The sequence below is a fragment of the Tenebrio molitor genome, chromosome 5 (genome assembly GCF_963966145.1).
Source record: "Tenebrio molitor chromosome 5, icTenMoli1.1, whole genome shotgun sequence".
Taxonomy (NCBI): Eukaryota; Metazoa; Arthropoda; class Insecta; order Coleoptera; family Tenebrionidae; genus Tenebrio; species Tenebrio molitor.
In genome coordinates, this window is record NC_091050.1 from 7,284,110 (window position 1) to 7,298,429 (window position 14,320).

Sequence of the window (14,320 nt, forward strand, 5' to 3'; positions counted from 1 at the left end):
ACGCCCATAGCTCCCTTATTAAGCAACATATGGCAATGAATTTTGTACCGTTGTATTGCCCTTGTCAAGGCGCTTCTTCTGAGTCGAAAAAAATTTACCTGGATTTTTTCGTTTTAGAGAAAATCGCAAAAAAACAAAAAATCCATATTTTTGGCTCCCACTGCACAAAATGGGTTCAATGGCCGGAACTTTTACTATACCTGAATTCAACTGACCCTATACAATAACTGACAGCAATTTGGTTCGAATCGGCGACAAAAAATTTTTCGAAAAAAACCATGTACCCCCCCCTTCTATATAATTTTCACTTCGGAAAATCATTTAAACGCCCATAGCTCCCTTATTAAGCAACATATGGCAATGAATTTTGCACCGTTGGATTGCCCTTGTTAAGGCGCTTTTTCTGAGTCGAAAAAAATTTACCTGGATTTTTTCATTTTAGAGAAAATCGCAAAAAAACAAAAAATCCATATTTTTGGCTCCCACAGCAAAAAATGGGTTCAATGGCCGGAACTTTTACTATACCTGAATTCAACTGACCCTATACAATCACTGACAGCAATTTGGTTCGAATCGGCGACAAAAAATTTTTCGAAAAAAACCATGTACCCCCCCCTTCTATATAATTTTCACTTCGGAAAATCATTTAAACGCCCATAGCTCCCTTATTAAGCAACATATGGCAATGAATTTTGCACCGTTGGATTGCCCTTGTCGAGGCGCTTCTTCTGAGTCGAAAAAAATTTACCTGGATTTTTCATTTTAGAGAAAATCGCAAAAAACCAAAAAATCCATATTTTTGGCTCCCACAGCAAAAAATGGGTTCAATGGCCGGAACTTTTACTATACCTGAATTCAACTGACCCTATACAATAACTGACAGCAATTTGGTTCGAATCGGCGACAAAAAAATTTTCGAAAAAAACCATGTACCCCTCCCTTCTATATAATTTTCACTTCGGAAAATCATTTAAACGCCCATAGCTCCCTTATTAAGCAACATATGGCAATGAATTTTGTACCGTTGTATTGCCCTTGTCAAGGCGCTTCTTCTGAGTCGAAAAAAATTTACCTGGATTTTTTCGTTTTAGAGAAAATCGCAAAAAAACAAAAAATCCATATTTTTGGCTCCCACAGCAAAAAATGGGTTCAATGGTCGGAACTTTTACTATACCAGAATTCAACTGACCCTATACAATAACTGACAGCAATTTGGTTCGAATCGGCGACAAAAAAATTTTCGAAAAAAACCATGTACCCCCCCATTCTATATAATTTTCACTTCGGAAAATCATTTAAACGCCCATAGCTCCCTTATTAAGCAACATATGGCAATGAATTTTGCACCGTTGGATTGCCCTTGTCAAGGCGCTTCTTCTGAGTTGAAAAAAATTTACCTGGATTTTTTCATTTTAGAGAAAATCGCAAAAAAACAAAAAATCCATATTTTTGGCTCCCATTGCAAAAAATGGGTTCAATGGCCGGAACTTTTACTATACCTGAATTCAACTGACCCTATACAATCACTGACAGCAATTTGGTTCGAATCGGCGACAAAAAATTTTTCGAAAAAAACCATGTACCCCCCCCCCCCCCCTTCTATATAATTTTCACTTCGGAAAATCATTTAAACGCCCATAGCTCCCTTATTAAGCAACATATGGCAATGAATTTTGCACCGTTGGATTGCCCTTGTCAAGGCGCTTCTTCTGAGTCGAAAAAAATTTACCTGGATTTTTTCATTTTGGAGAAGATCGCAAAAAACCAAAAAATCCATATTTTTGGCTCCCACAGCAAAAAATGGGTTCAATGGCCGGAACTTTTACTATACCTGAATTCAACTGACCCTATACAATCACTGACAGCAATTTGGTTCGAATCGGCGACAAAAAATTTTTCGAAAAAAACCATGTACCCCCCCCCTTCTATATAATTTTCACTTCGGAAAATCATTTAAACGCCCATAGCTCCCTTATTAAGCAACATATGGCAATGAATTTTGTACCGTTGTATTTCCCTTGTCAAGGCGCTTCTTCTGAGTCGAAAAAAATTTACCTGGATTTTTTCATTTTAGAGAAAATCGCAAAAAACCAAAAAATCGATATTTTTGGCTCCCACAGCAAAAAATGGGTTCAATGGCCGGAACTTTTACTATACCTGAATTCAACTGACCCTATACAATAACTGACAGCAATTTGGTTCGAATCGGCGACAAAATGTACAAAGGTACAGTAAACAAACAAAAAAGTACAAGATGTGATATTAAAACGTGTGATATCATTTACTTCTTTTAAAGCCACTATTTGAGAATATAACTTTACTTTTCTATGAAATGTAAAGAAATTGTTTTGTTTGTAAAGCAAGGAAGAAGCTAAGCCAGAGATACGAGCAACTGACACGAATGAACATCTTGATAAGTGTAAATAGACATGTAAGTGGAGCATTCAAGCCTTGTACTTGTTTAGTGTACTTTGAAACGCAAATCAAGATAAAAAGAACTACTTCACAACTTACTGAATATGTTTTCGAGCTCCACATACTGCATAAAATAAATGCAATTAAATCATTACCAACAACGGAAGCTCCTCCCCACGTAATAAAAAATCAGTACGTTCAATACTAGATATTAACATGTACTTTTCTCTGCCTAATTATGCCGATGTCAACAAAGTGTCAAAAAAGTGAGATAAAATGACAATTAATGTCATACAACATGATGATAGGTTATTATATTTGCGACCGTTTTACAATGGAGCATTTTCCATTGCGTCAAAGAATGACCTTGACGACCAAAATTTATTGCTCGCGACTGTACATTCAAAGAATTTAATGTTTTCGTCTATACGTTTCCCGAAAATAATAATTTAGTTGAAATTCAAAAAGGTATATTATTATGCTCATGTCATATCGTGAGGAAGTTCCTTAACATTGACACAGCACATAATAAAACACAACAAAGTCAAAATGTGGAGGCGAGACGTCGGTAATTATGTTGAATAGCACTGCACTATTACTTGATAGTAATATCCGTAATAGTGTATGTACTCCGGCAAAACTGCCGTGCCGCCGGGTGGTGGAGGGTTAAGAATTTATTAGATAATAATTATTTTAATAAATACAAAAACTTACTACAAAAACGGGATAACTTTATTTTTAAGCGAGAATAATCTTTATGCTGTATGACATGTAATCAGTTAATCACTAATCAGTTCTTTTGCATTGTTGGGTATAAAACAACGAAAATCCATTCAAAATAAACAAATCTAAAAAAAAATTCCACTTATTCTCCGATGCTGTTTGGAGTAAAAAAGAGGCAATTTATTTTCTATTTATGTTTGTAGTTAAATTTAACTCACGTTGGTGCAACTGGCCCTAAGAGATTAAATCGATTTCATAAGAACAAATATTTTCTCAATTATTTAATTTCTAATCAAATATATGCTTATTTGTCTTGGAGACAATTGCCAAGTGCTATTCTCTAAACTGAAACATCACTGGTAAGACATAAGAAACAAAAACATTTTCAGTTCCGTACAACTTCTTCTTTCTTATTTAATCTTACAATCCCGCTTTATTATTTATCATAGTTTACCACTTTATAATTAAGACCGTACAAAAATGTGCCCCATTAAAGAACCAGTGTTGTGTTACTTAATTTAATGATTTATAAAATAATAAAAATGTTGTAACTTAATTTCTTTAGCATCCTTTTTGTACTTGTTTTCCTTGAATTTAAATATAATTAATTTAGGGAGTTTCGCAACGCTACATATTTAGGTAATGAACTCGTCCCAAAGTTGTATACCCACATAATCCTTGCGCATATCCCTTAATCCCGCACATGCCATTGTTTTGTCATTGTCTTGCTATTAATTCATCACAAATCTACGAGTGTTTGCTGTGATTCCAATAATTTCATTACTCCACCGCAATTTACTTGAGAAAAATAATAAATAATTTATCACCTCATACTATTATCAATTTTCCATCACTAGCACAGAATGATTTATATTTCATACACGATTTGATGGGTGACATGTTCATCAGAGTATAGATCACGGAACGATACGACCGCCTCAAGTTTACTTTGACGTACGCCTTTCATTCCTGCGACATTGATTCCAGTTGACGATTTCCTGCCGAAGCCTTTTTGTACCATCAAATAATGCACTTCTCGACCGCTTTTATCTATCATCTGAACTTAAAGATTCACACTTTATGTGCCACTTACTAAAGTTTTATGTTGTAGTAAAATGTGCCAAACCATAGATATTTGATAATACCCACAGACAACGGCCATAAAGGATCACTCGGTGTTTTATATTCAACAATAAAACCAGCCATCGCCACTTTCCACAACAATTATAATAATTTATCTGATCTCGACGAGCAAAGATATCTGTTATCTCGCTTTACCGCCAACCTGTAACAAAACGAGCTGAAACAATTATTTTAGAAATGGGAAAGATTCGGTTCAGAATAGAAGAACTGACTGCAAAGATGTTTGTAAATTTGCAAATCTGGTCACGCCAAAATAAAACATGTATTGACCGATTCGTTTAATCAAAATGGACGTCTTAAACACTGGTAAAAACAAGTTTAGTTTTAAGAAAACAACACAAAAAGCTGTTTCGTAAAATGAAATGTGGTTAGTGAAGCGTTCAAATACTCGTCAACGATACTTTTTATCTTCCTCATTCGCGTTCAGAAGTTTACCAGACTTCCTTTTTGGTTCTTTTTTTTACTTAATACGCCGTTTCCTGATCCTGTTATTTCGAAATATGTTCCAACTTCCGAACCAAACGATCTTGAGCCGAGCTTGTATTTCAAATAACTTCCACACTGTGTGTCCCAAAGCTTATTTTAAGTCGACAATGAAGTGAATTGCCGTATTTCCATTTTGTAAGGTCAGTTGTTATTTAGAAGGAACGTCTGTAATAATCTAAAATGTAAAATGTTATGCTAATGCGATTATTTTTTCCGGGATAAATTCCGTCCGGAGCTCTCTTTACACGTATTTTATTCTCTTGTTATAGGAAGGTGTTCAAGTTTCTCTCGAAATTATTCACATTTCACCACATCAAAAAATCATTCGCAAAAAAAAAATGAGACGATGATCGGTTATTCAAAAAATCGCAACGTTGCATATTTTAATCAGTTAAATTGTGATGTTCCAGTTTTCCGTCGCGTTCGTTAGGTTTATCGAGAATCCACTTTTGGCTTAATTTTGCCGGATAATGGGCACTAATTTAATACTAGGTGTGTATTTTAATTGGAGACCCAAATTTGATATCGATGACCTGAGGGGCGCAGATATTTCAACTTAAAACCGGAACGCTATCGTGAACACAATAAATTTGATAAGTTAGTTAAGGTATCAGTGTAGTTGTTAGGAAAGGTGTGCGTTCTAGCTTTGAGTTTTGAGGCAAAATTTGTGCAATTTTTCGACCAAAATAAGTACTTTTTAAACATTTAAAAATCTCCTTAGAAAACTGCAGATTTAATGAGAATAATGAAGAATTATTGATCTTAATTGCCTCTTGTTGCGTTTAAAAAATATGTACAAAAATCAACCAAACAAGCAATAATTTTATCATTTGTATTTATGTGGCAACTGTGTGGATAGGATAGAGTTGACATTTCTTTGTCAATGTGCAATGGCATAACAAAATATTTAAATATTTATTTTAACGAGTCCTATTGGTGGTGACACCGGGCGACGCTCGCGTCCCGCTTTGTTCTGGGTACTCGGCTCTCTCATTGGCCGACCAATGAGAGGGCTCGTTCGCGCCGCGCCTGCTCCCAACTTTCCCATAAATAGTCGACGCCAGCTGAGACTTTTCCAGTTTCGTTCACGCTTCGAAGGTGTACGAATCGTTAACTCCTCTCCTCTCCCTCTACAAAAAAAATCTGCGGCTCCGTAAAAGCGAGCTAGACAAAAAGACGATGCACCTCTTCAAAACGACGTGCATCTCTCGAGACGGGACCCAACCGGCTCATTCCTGAGTCGCACCGTCGTGGAAGCGACATCGGCCCGCTAGATGGATTCGACAGTTCGACTGCTTCAAAGGGCCGATGGTAACAGTGGTTAAAGGAGAACGCACACTTTATATGTAATTCTAAAAACCACTCAAATGGGGATATTACGATATCAATCGACGCGTCTTGAAATGACAAATATTTGATACCATTGCGCCAAAACGCTAACTCTATAAATAAAGCCGCAATCTATAATTGAAAATCAAAAACTTCCATTTACTTTGTATGAGTGTGAAAGAGAGCGGTAGATACCCTTTTCAGGTTAGTTTGGGGCAACTGACTTCTTAAGAGGGTTCAGAGTAGGATGTATAATTGCAAAGATGACACTGAACCAGTACAATGCCTTTAAAAGGGAATAGCCGAATCCGTAATCCCCCATAAACTACAAATGACAGTTTTATGAAGTGTTCTGACAGAAATCAGTTGGAAAATATTTCAAGTTTTATCGATTTTGTCGCTTTATTAATCGAGTTACACATTTGGCGCAATGATATCAAATATTCGTCATTTTAAGACGCGTCGATTGATATCAAAATATCCCCATTTGAGTGGTCTTTAGAATTACATATGAAGTGTCCTTTATTACGTGGACTTTCATAACACCCGGTATATCTTATCTAACTGTATAACTGTAAATACATATAATATCCTCTTAAATTAAGTAAAAATGCTAAAAATATTTCTAATTTTATTGATTTTTGTATTGATTTTTTGATGCTAAAACAGTCAATATAAAGTTTGAAACAAAATTCATAATGACGTTATGTGATGTTTTTAAGAAAATCGCTCGGACACGTCGATTTTATTTTGAAAAATGCTATCCTGTGACGCACAATTTGTTTAAATTACGTTATTAGTTTTTGAGCAATAACGTCATCACCAATTTTTTTAAATGACAACCCCCACTTTTTTCTTCTCTTTCTGATAGACCTCCCTACTGACCTGACCTAAACGATGAATGAAAACATTTGGTACCTTACATAACAATTTTTTTAAGAAAATGACAAATTTTACTTCAAAAATTTAATTTAATTTTTAATGTTAAAGTTTTAATTGATCTCAAACAAAAACAAACAATCATATAAGGTTAGCAATAAAATTTAATGCAATTGTGGAAATTGTCCATTGCCAACGATTTGACACTCACCGACAACTTTGTAAGTAAGTACAGTGCGCTCAATAATGTCAGGGTTTATTTGTTCCATTTCAGCGCGAATTCTCTACCTTCTACATTGTTTGGCCTATTAAAATAAACCCGGGTTTTAAATAACCCCATAGGAAAAAATATATTACATTAAAAATTAAATTAAATTTCTGAAGTAAAATTTGTCATTTTCTCAAAAAAACTGTTATGTAAGGTACCAATTTTTTCATTCATCATTTAGGTAGTAGGAAGGTCTATCAGGAAAAGAAGAAAAAAGTGGCGGTTGTCATTTTTAAAAAATGGTGATGACGTCATTGCGCAAAAACCAATTACGTCATTTAAACAAGCTGCACGTCATATGATGGCATCTTTCTAAATAAAATCGACCTGTGCGAGCGATTTTCCTAAAAACGTCACATAATCCTATAATTAATTTTGTTTCAAACTTTATGTTCACACTGTATATTATGTACACCTCTCCTAACTTCCTAACTACTATATCATATTTAAAGCTCCTTGTCCGTACTCTCAGTTTAAAATCTCCCTTTAATAACCTCACACGCAATCTACTTAATTGGTACCACTTACCTACCTATTTATACCTTTTATGCGTTCTTTGATCAATTATTCTCGAAATAATGCCATCCAAGCCAAAAATCAATTAGAAATTTCCTTAATAAACATCACAAGGAAGTGTAAGCAAAAAGGGGATGAAATGGTAATTAGGGCAATAAAGCAGTGAACTCGTTTGTAAATCGAATAAAAATCGGATGATAATGTGGTACGTGGTCTTGCTGAAAATGCTCTGTGACTTATTTGCAAAACATGGCAATTTTATACTTCCCAGGGTAACTTATCATTCTTTATAGCTGTTTTAGTGTTGTTTAAGAAAGGGTTTCACGTAGTACTTACAAAATTAACCGCTTTATAGTCCTCTGTTTCGAAATGTACAGATTTCTGGTAGATTTAAGTAAACAACTAACACTTGATGGGCGTTTTTAAGAGCAATCTCGATTGATTATTATGTATGAACCGAATTCTGGAACACCTCTCATAAAATTTAATTATTATGTACTTTGCATTCGCCATGTTGTGTATCACTTACATTTAGTTGAATGAAAACTTTGCCCTTAATAGTGTTATGCAGAATTTTTAAGTTATTATGTTGTTTTCAACAGCAGCTTGCGTCGAAGTGCCTGAAACTTTAGTTCAGACCAGATGTGATACTTTTGTTAACTTGATATAAAACCGTGTTGTTGAAATAAAAACTTTGCTTTGCTAATATTCAAGTCGAAACTTTACAAGATTTTTTGTGAGAAATCTAATATGAAATAAAAAAAACAATGGTAGGTACAGGTATTAGAGTAACTTTTTGACCTCTGAATATATTTAACATAATTATAATGAACATTGCATGCATAATAAACTACATAACAAATTATTTATGCATTAAAGACATTAATTTTAAATCTGAAAATCCTGCAAACAATTGGCGATGATAAGTGAACTTTTCGTTGAGGATGGCTATAAAGCGGTCTAAAAATGGTATAAATACAAAAATCCGATAACACGCCCATGTAATAATTTACGAGAGGATTTTCTCTATAGCGTTGTTTTCCCACTAAACGGGGTTGTTGGATCAACTCATATTGTCCAAAAAGCTTACTAAACTGACTATTGGTCCTCTTACACCTTTCATAACACTGATTCATTTATCAACGAAATCCAAAATACATCTTTAACTACCACATTCTCTTTTGTAAATAGATACCTATTTGCTGAATACAGATTAATTTGAAACAAATATGAAACATGCTTTATATTTTTGAGACAGTTGAGGGTTGGAAACACCTCCAGTTCTCGTATTCACGAGGTTTTATCATTATTTTATAATATCACTTTGGCAATAGCATTGTTTTATAATATCAATTTCAATTTTCAATACTCAATACGTATTGCCATAATAATTCCCACCACGATTCCCACAATCCCAGAGTTTATTTGGATTTAGCGCCTGATCAATAAAATCACATAGACAGATGGCAGCACTTGTCAAGTTGTTCCATAGAGTTGTTCTGTGTCAACCATAGATTGTATTCAACCCGTGGTGTCATTGTGTCAAAACTGTCAACTGTCAAAATTTCTCTTTTAAAAAATGATCGATAAAGTTAACACGTGAAGAATAGGGTAAATAGTACAAGAATATTTAATAAGTGAATAATTCAAAATGCGTATTGAAACGTGTTATTTCTGCTCGTCGAGAATATTTCCGGGACACGGTATACAATTTGTGAGGAACGATTGTAAGGTACGGCATATCAATACAAAATTGTATTCGTTTTTGAGGTTATATGTTGTTAGATTTTCAAATTTTGTCGATCAAAATGCCACGCAGCTTTTAAAAAGAAGAAGAATCCACGCAAAGTCAAGTGGACTAAAGCTTACAGGAAGACAGTGGGGAAAGAATTAGCAATTGACCCTTCATTTGAATTTGAGAAAAGAAGACATACTCCACTGAAATACAACAGAGAAGTGTGGAATAAGGCAGTTGAAGCAATGAAGAAGGTTGAACAGATAAAACAGAAGAGACAAGCCACACACATAATGCAAAGATTGCGAAAAGGAAGAGAACTGGAGCAAGAAAGAGATGTTAAAGAAGTACAAAGGGATTTGTCACTTATTAAATCACCAGCTGCAGGCCTTAAAGAAAGAAAAGAAAGAGAAGCCAATGAAGAGAAGGTGGAAGAAAATGAAGAGGAAATGGAAGGAGTTATTGAAGACTGTGGTGAAGTTACTTTATAAAGTTAAAATAAATGTCATTTATAAATTGGAGTTTTATATTGCTGTTTAAATCTTGCAAAATATAAGTACAAAATTTGTATTTCATAATGACTTAATTATGTTGACTAGAGCAGTTTTCGATTCACTATCTGAAAAGTTTTCCAATACATCTAAAGCTGTTTGTGAGAATTCATCTTGTAATTTAATTGTTTTTTCTAAGGCAGGTCCATCTTCCACACCTTTTCTTATAAAATCATAATCAATATCCCTTTTACTTGACAACACTCTTTCAATTTCTGAGTAAAATCCAGGGTCATGTTCCAGGTGCAACATCACTGGCGCTGAAACTAGGCTGAATGTCTTTTGTTTACAAATATCTTTATCCAAAGATGCCTGCCAGGCCAGTGCTAAACTTTGACCAAAATTGTATCCTAATTGTTGAATGTGAGATTCATGATTTGCCAAAATTAGACTACACTGACAACACTTCCCTAGTAAACTTGCACCTCCTAAAATATTTCTCAAAGTCCATTCTGCTTTCATATTTCCTAAAATATGTTTCAGTTCAAAAGGCTCCACACCTAAGTCTACTGGAATAGTAATATGTTTTTGTACAGGAAGAGGTTTGGAAGGAACTGTTTGATTCTGTTTATCTCTCAAACCAAGAAATTCAGATTCTGCCAAATCTCTTAATGTTGATGAAATTATTTCTTGCACATGGAAGTTTTTCAAACGAGCAACTTCATGAAAACTTGTACTTAGTAAGTAATCTCCACATAACAAGGCCAATTTATTCCCAAAATTTAAGTCTGATGAGTCTTCATCATCTGTATCAATGTTAATCAAGCCTTTGTGAATTAAATGACTAGTTCTAATCATTTCAGTAACTTCAGCAATAATTCTTTGGCTATGAAGAATATCTACAACAAACAATAAGTTACTTACTACTCTTGAATGTGCAAAGGCAAAATACCAGCAGTTCTATCACATTCAAGTTCTGAAAAATTAGAGTTTAATCCGGCTACTTTTGACATTAAAAGAACAATAAGACCCCAGGTCAGTTGTTCATCTCTTAAAATCAAATTTCTAGAATTTTATATTAACAGTGGTAGAAATTATTCAAACTAGACAGACTCACTTTGCTATCTTCAAAAGGGGGTGACTTGTTCCTATTAATTTCCTCACATGCGTTGCTACATTTGCAATTTCGTCGTTTAAAATCCACCGCAAACTCAAAAAAGATGTTGGATATCCCACAACTCTTTCCGCTTCTTTTACCACATAATTCCATTTCGATTTTTCTTCTAGTTTTGGATAAATGCAACACGCACTTGTGTTTGAAATTGCTCTCAAATGAGTATTCAGAATAAACTGTTGCAAACCTCTTTGGAAATGCATCCTTAACCTATCTTTCCTAAGTGTATATTTGCTTCATGCACTAACTGTTATGTAATAATGACACATAACTACTTTATCGTGAGAAATATAAAACAAGAAAAACGTCTCTAAAAGCGCGTGGTAATGACATCACAATTATTCTTATAAATTCCGAACTTTAACAACATTGCGTAGCCAACAGTAGGACATGGAATTGTTGATAAACAACAGAGGCAAATAGCTAGTAGCTACCTACTCCTGTTCATATATCCTTTAAAAAGTAAAAACGTAAGACTAATTAAACAACATAGTATTAATTTTTGTTTATAATTACGTAAAGATTTATAAAATATATGTTTCTAAAAAATTAGTACAAAACCAACACCAAATGACTTAAATACAAGTTCTAGTAAAAATAATAGATTGTAATCAAATAAGCTGAACATTAATTGATCACAATCGCTTCCATTTATTCCTACCAGCAAATTAACACTATTATGGGTAAAAAAAACTGTTAACATTTGGTTATCACAGACCATTTCTTTACAAAAACGTATATGTATTAAAGATTTTAAATGCATAAAATTGTAAACCATTTTATACATATGTAATTGCATAACCTGATAAAAAATATACTTAAAAAAAATAGGGCGTTTTTGATATTACTCCTAGCTACATCTCCATTTGGACCCACTTTTTATCACGCATTATAGGTATTGTAGATGTAACATGTTATTTTAAATGCATATGCTACCTACAAAGAATTTCACACAGTGCCAGCAAATTAATAAGCCAGTTCTACAGCACGCTGTATGATGCGGCATATATGGACGATTTATGCGAACTAAAAATTTCATTTACAAGTCTTGCATGGCAGCTATAATGTTAGCTAGCGCTGTCCGGGCATCCGATGTCGGTAACTGATTTAAAACCTCCAGAGCAGCAGTTGAATGCTCTTTCTGTAATTTTTTAGTCAATTCTAACCCAGGCCCGGCAAATACCGATTTCCTTATCGTCTCGTAATCCACATCGTCCACGGTTTCCTGTCCTCTTTCGATCTCCTGATACAGATCAGGATCGTGTTGCAGAGTGAACATCAGAGGCGCACAAATTAAGCTGAACGGTCCAGATGTCCCTGGTAAAAACGGTTCACGATCCAAGCATGCTTGCCAGGCCAAGGCTAAATGTTTTCCAAATAAGTATCCTTGTTCTTGAAGTTCTATTGGGTGACCAGCTAGCTTCAAAGTGCCTTGGCAGGATTTACCTAGCAAACTTCCTGCAAGACAAAAGATTTACAATGGTTCTCAAATGTCGCACTACTATGATATCTACCTGCATTCAAGACATGTCTCAAGGTCCACTCAGCTCTGGCATTGCCCAAAGCTTCACTAACAACTAAAGGTTCGAGAGTTTTATCAGTGAACTGTTTGTACTCGACTATATCCGAGCGGGGTCTTGCTGGAAGAGGATTGTTTTGTTTGTCCCTAGGACCAACAAATTCTGCTTCGGCCAAGTCACGTACGGCGGAACTCATCAGTTCTACCAAGTCTTGATTTCTCAAGTTGGCCAACTCTGCGCAACTGTTGCTGAGAAGGTAGTCTCCACTTAAAAGTGCGATTTTGTTGCCAAACATCATGTCGCCTGAAGCGTCGGCCGATGAAGGCTGAAGATTTACCAAACCTTTGTGGACTAAGTGACTAGTTCTGATCATCTCAGTCACTTCAGCTAGTGCTCTCTGGCTGTGGAGCACCCCAGCAGCTTTATCTTGTTCAAGGTCGGGAATGTCAGCAGAATGTCCAGCTGCTTTTGAAACAAGAAGGACGATAAGGCCCCACGCTTGCATGTTGTTTTTGCCATTGTACAGCAAATTTCTGCAAGCGAGAACATTATCAATGCAGAAAAAATATGCGGTCATAAAATATCGGGTCTAATTAACGTAATTTCATTTGGCATTTATTACGATACTACCAAAAAATGTGAAATTTAAAATTACATATTTTTGCAATGATCTAAAATTTATATTAGATAAATGTTGACCTATTTTTAGAGTTATAAAAACAGTTTTCTATAAGTATATTATTACAAGTAATTGCTGTATAAAATATTTACAAAATGCCTCACCACCACATGTGCTTGCTTATATTTTTTGACAAATTTATGTACCTAAATAGTACAGCTTTGCAAAAAAATATTTTGTTTATACACTGTGATAAATGTCTACCATCAATTTTCATTTTGGCACCATCTTAAGAACTTACTTGGCAGTTTTCAACAAGGGATGGTTTGATCCAACTAATTTCCTCAAATGCAGTGCCACATTAGCAATTTCATCACTCAACAACCATCTCAAACTCAAAAATGATGTTGGATATCCAACAATTTTCTCTGCCTCACTTACAGCTCTGTTCCAGTCTGGTTTTTTCTCCTGAGCTAACTTTGCACACAAAATATTGTTAGTGTTAAAATACTTCATGCTTCCAAAATTAAATGCAGTTGTTGCAGCAGGAATGTACTTTCTTCGCACTATAATTGAACTTAATTTTGACAAAGACATGTCTGTAGGAAAGATGAACTGTTGACAATTGTACTATTTGGAGTGCAGGCACTGTCTGAATTGACAATCTGAACCCACTTTCCCATTAGAGGTTTTCCTTCATATGTATCCAGTGAAAGTTGACCTTAATTTGGAGTGACCTCATTCTTCATCCCTCTCAACAAAAAAATTCTTGATTTGAGTAGACAAGAAAACACCACCTCTGAAAATAACAATGCCTTATCATTACATCCATTCAATGATTTAGTGATTTACCATAAATATAACCTATGCAATACATAATTGTTTAAACAATACACATCATACCAGCACAAGAACACACTAGAACAAAACTATCGCAAACATTTTAGTATGTCACGTACGTAAAGACATATTTCTGTTCATAATGTTTATGCATTTTAAGCAAAATCGTCAAAAATTAAATT

The 14,320-nt window shown here is 34.6% G+C and overlaps 3 protein-coding genes across 3 annotated transcripts; 1 reads left to right on the plus strand and 2 right to left on the minus strand.

Annotated features, from left to right (window-relative positions):
• The first annotated feature begins 9,307 nt into the window (after positions 1-9,307).
• Positions 9,308-10,072, plus strand: RpL24-like (ribosomal protein L24-like). The gene is made up of 2 exons (XM_069047582.1): positions 9,308-9,491; positions 9,545-10,072. The coding sequence occupies exons 1-2, from the start codon at positions 9,411-9,413 to the stop codon at positions 9,983-9,985; spliced, it is 522 nt and encodes a 173-aa protein (XP_068903683.1). The 5' UTR covers positions 9,308-9,410; the 3' UTR covers positions 9,986-10,072.
• On the minus strand, positions 10,003-11,420 carry LOC138130886 (all trans-polyprenyl-diphosphate synthase PDSS2-like). Its single transcript, XM_069047581.1, has 3 exons — positions 11,103-11,420; positions 10,938-11,050; positions 10,003-10,884 (listed from the first exon to the last, which is right to left on the minus strand). Exons 1-3 carry the CDS (start codon positions 11,360-11,362, stop codon positions 10,067-10,069), a joined length of 1,191 nt encoding a protein of 396 aa, XP_068903682.1. The 5' UTR covers positions 11,363-11,420; the 3' UTR covers positions 10,003-10,066.
• A 229-nt stretch (positions 11,421-11,649) lies between these two features.
• Positions 11,650-14,149, minus strand: LOC138130951 (all trans-polyprenyl-diphosphate synthase PDSS2-like). Its single transcript, XM_069047676.1, has 3 exons — positions 13,600-14,149; positions 12,674-13,212; positions 11,650-12,617 (listed from the first exon to the last, which is right to left on the minus strand). The coding sequence occupies exons 1-3, from the start codon at positions 13,893-13,895 to the stop codon at positions 12,199-12,201; spliced, it is 1,254 nt and encodes a 417-aa protein (XP_068903777.1). The 5' UTR covers positions 13,896-14,149; the 3' UTR covers positions 11,650-12,198.
• Between the last annotated feature and the right edge of the window lie 171 nt (positions 14,150-14,320).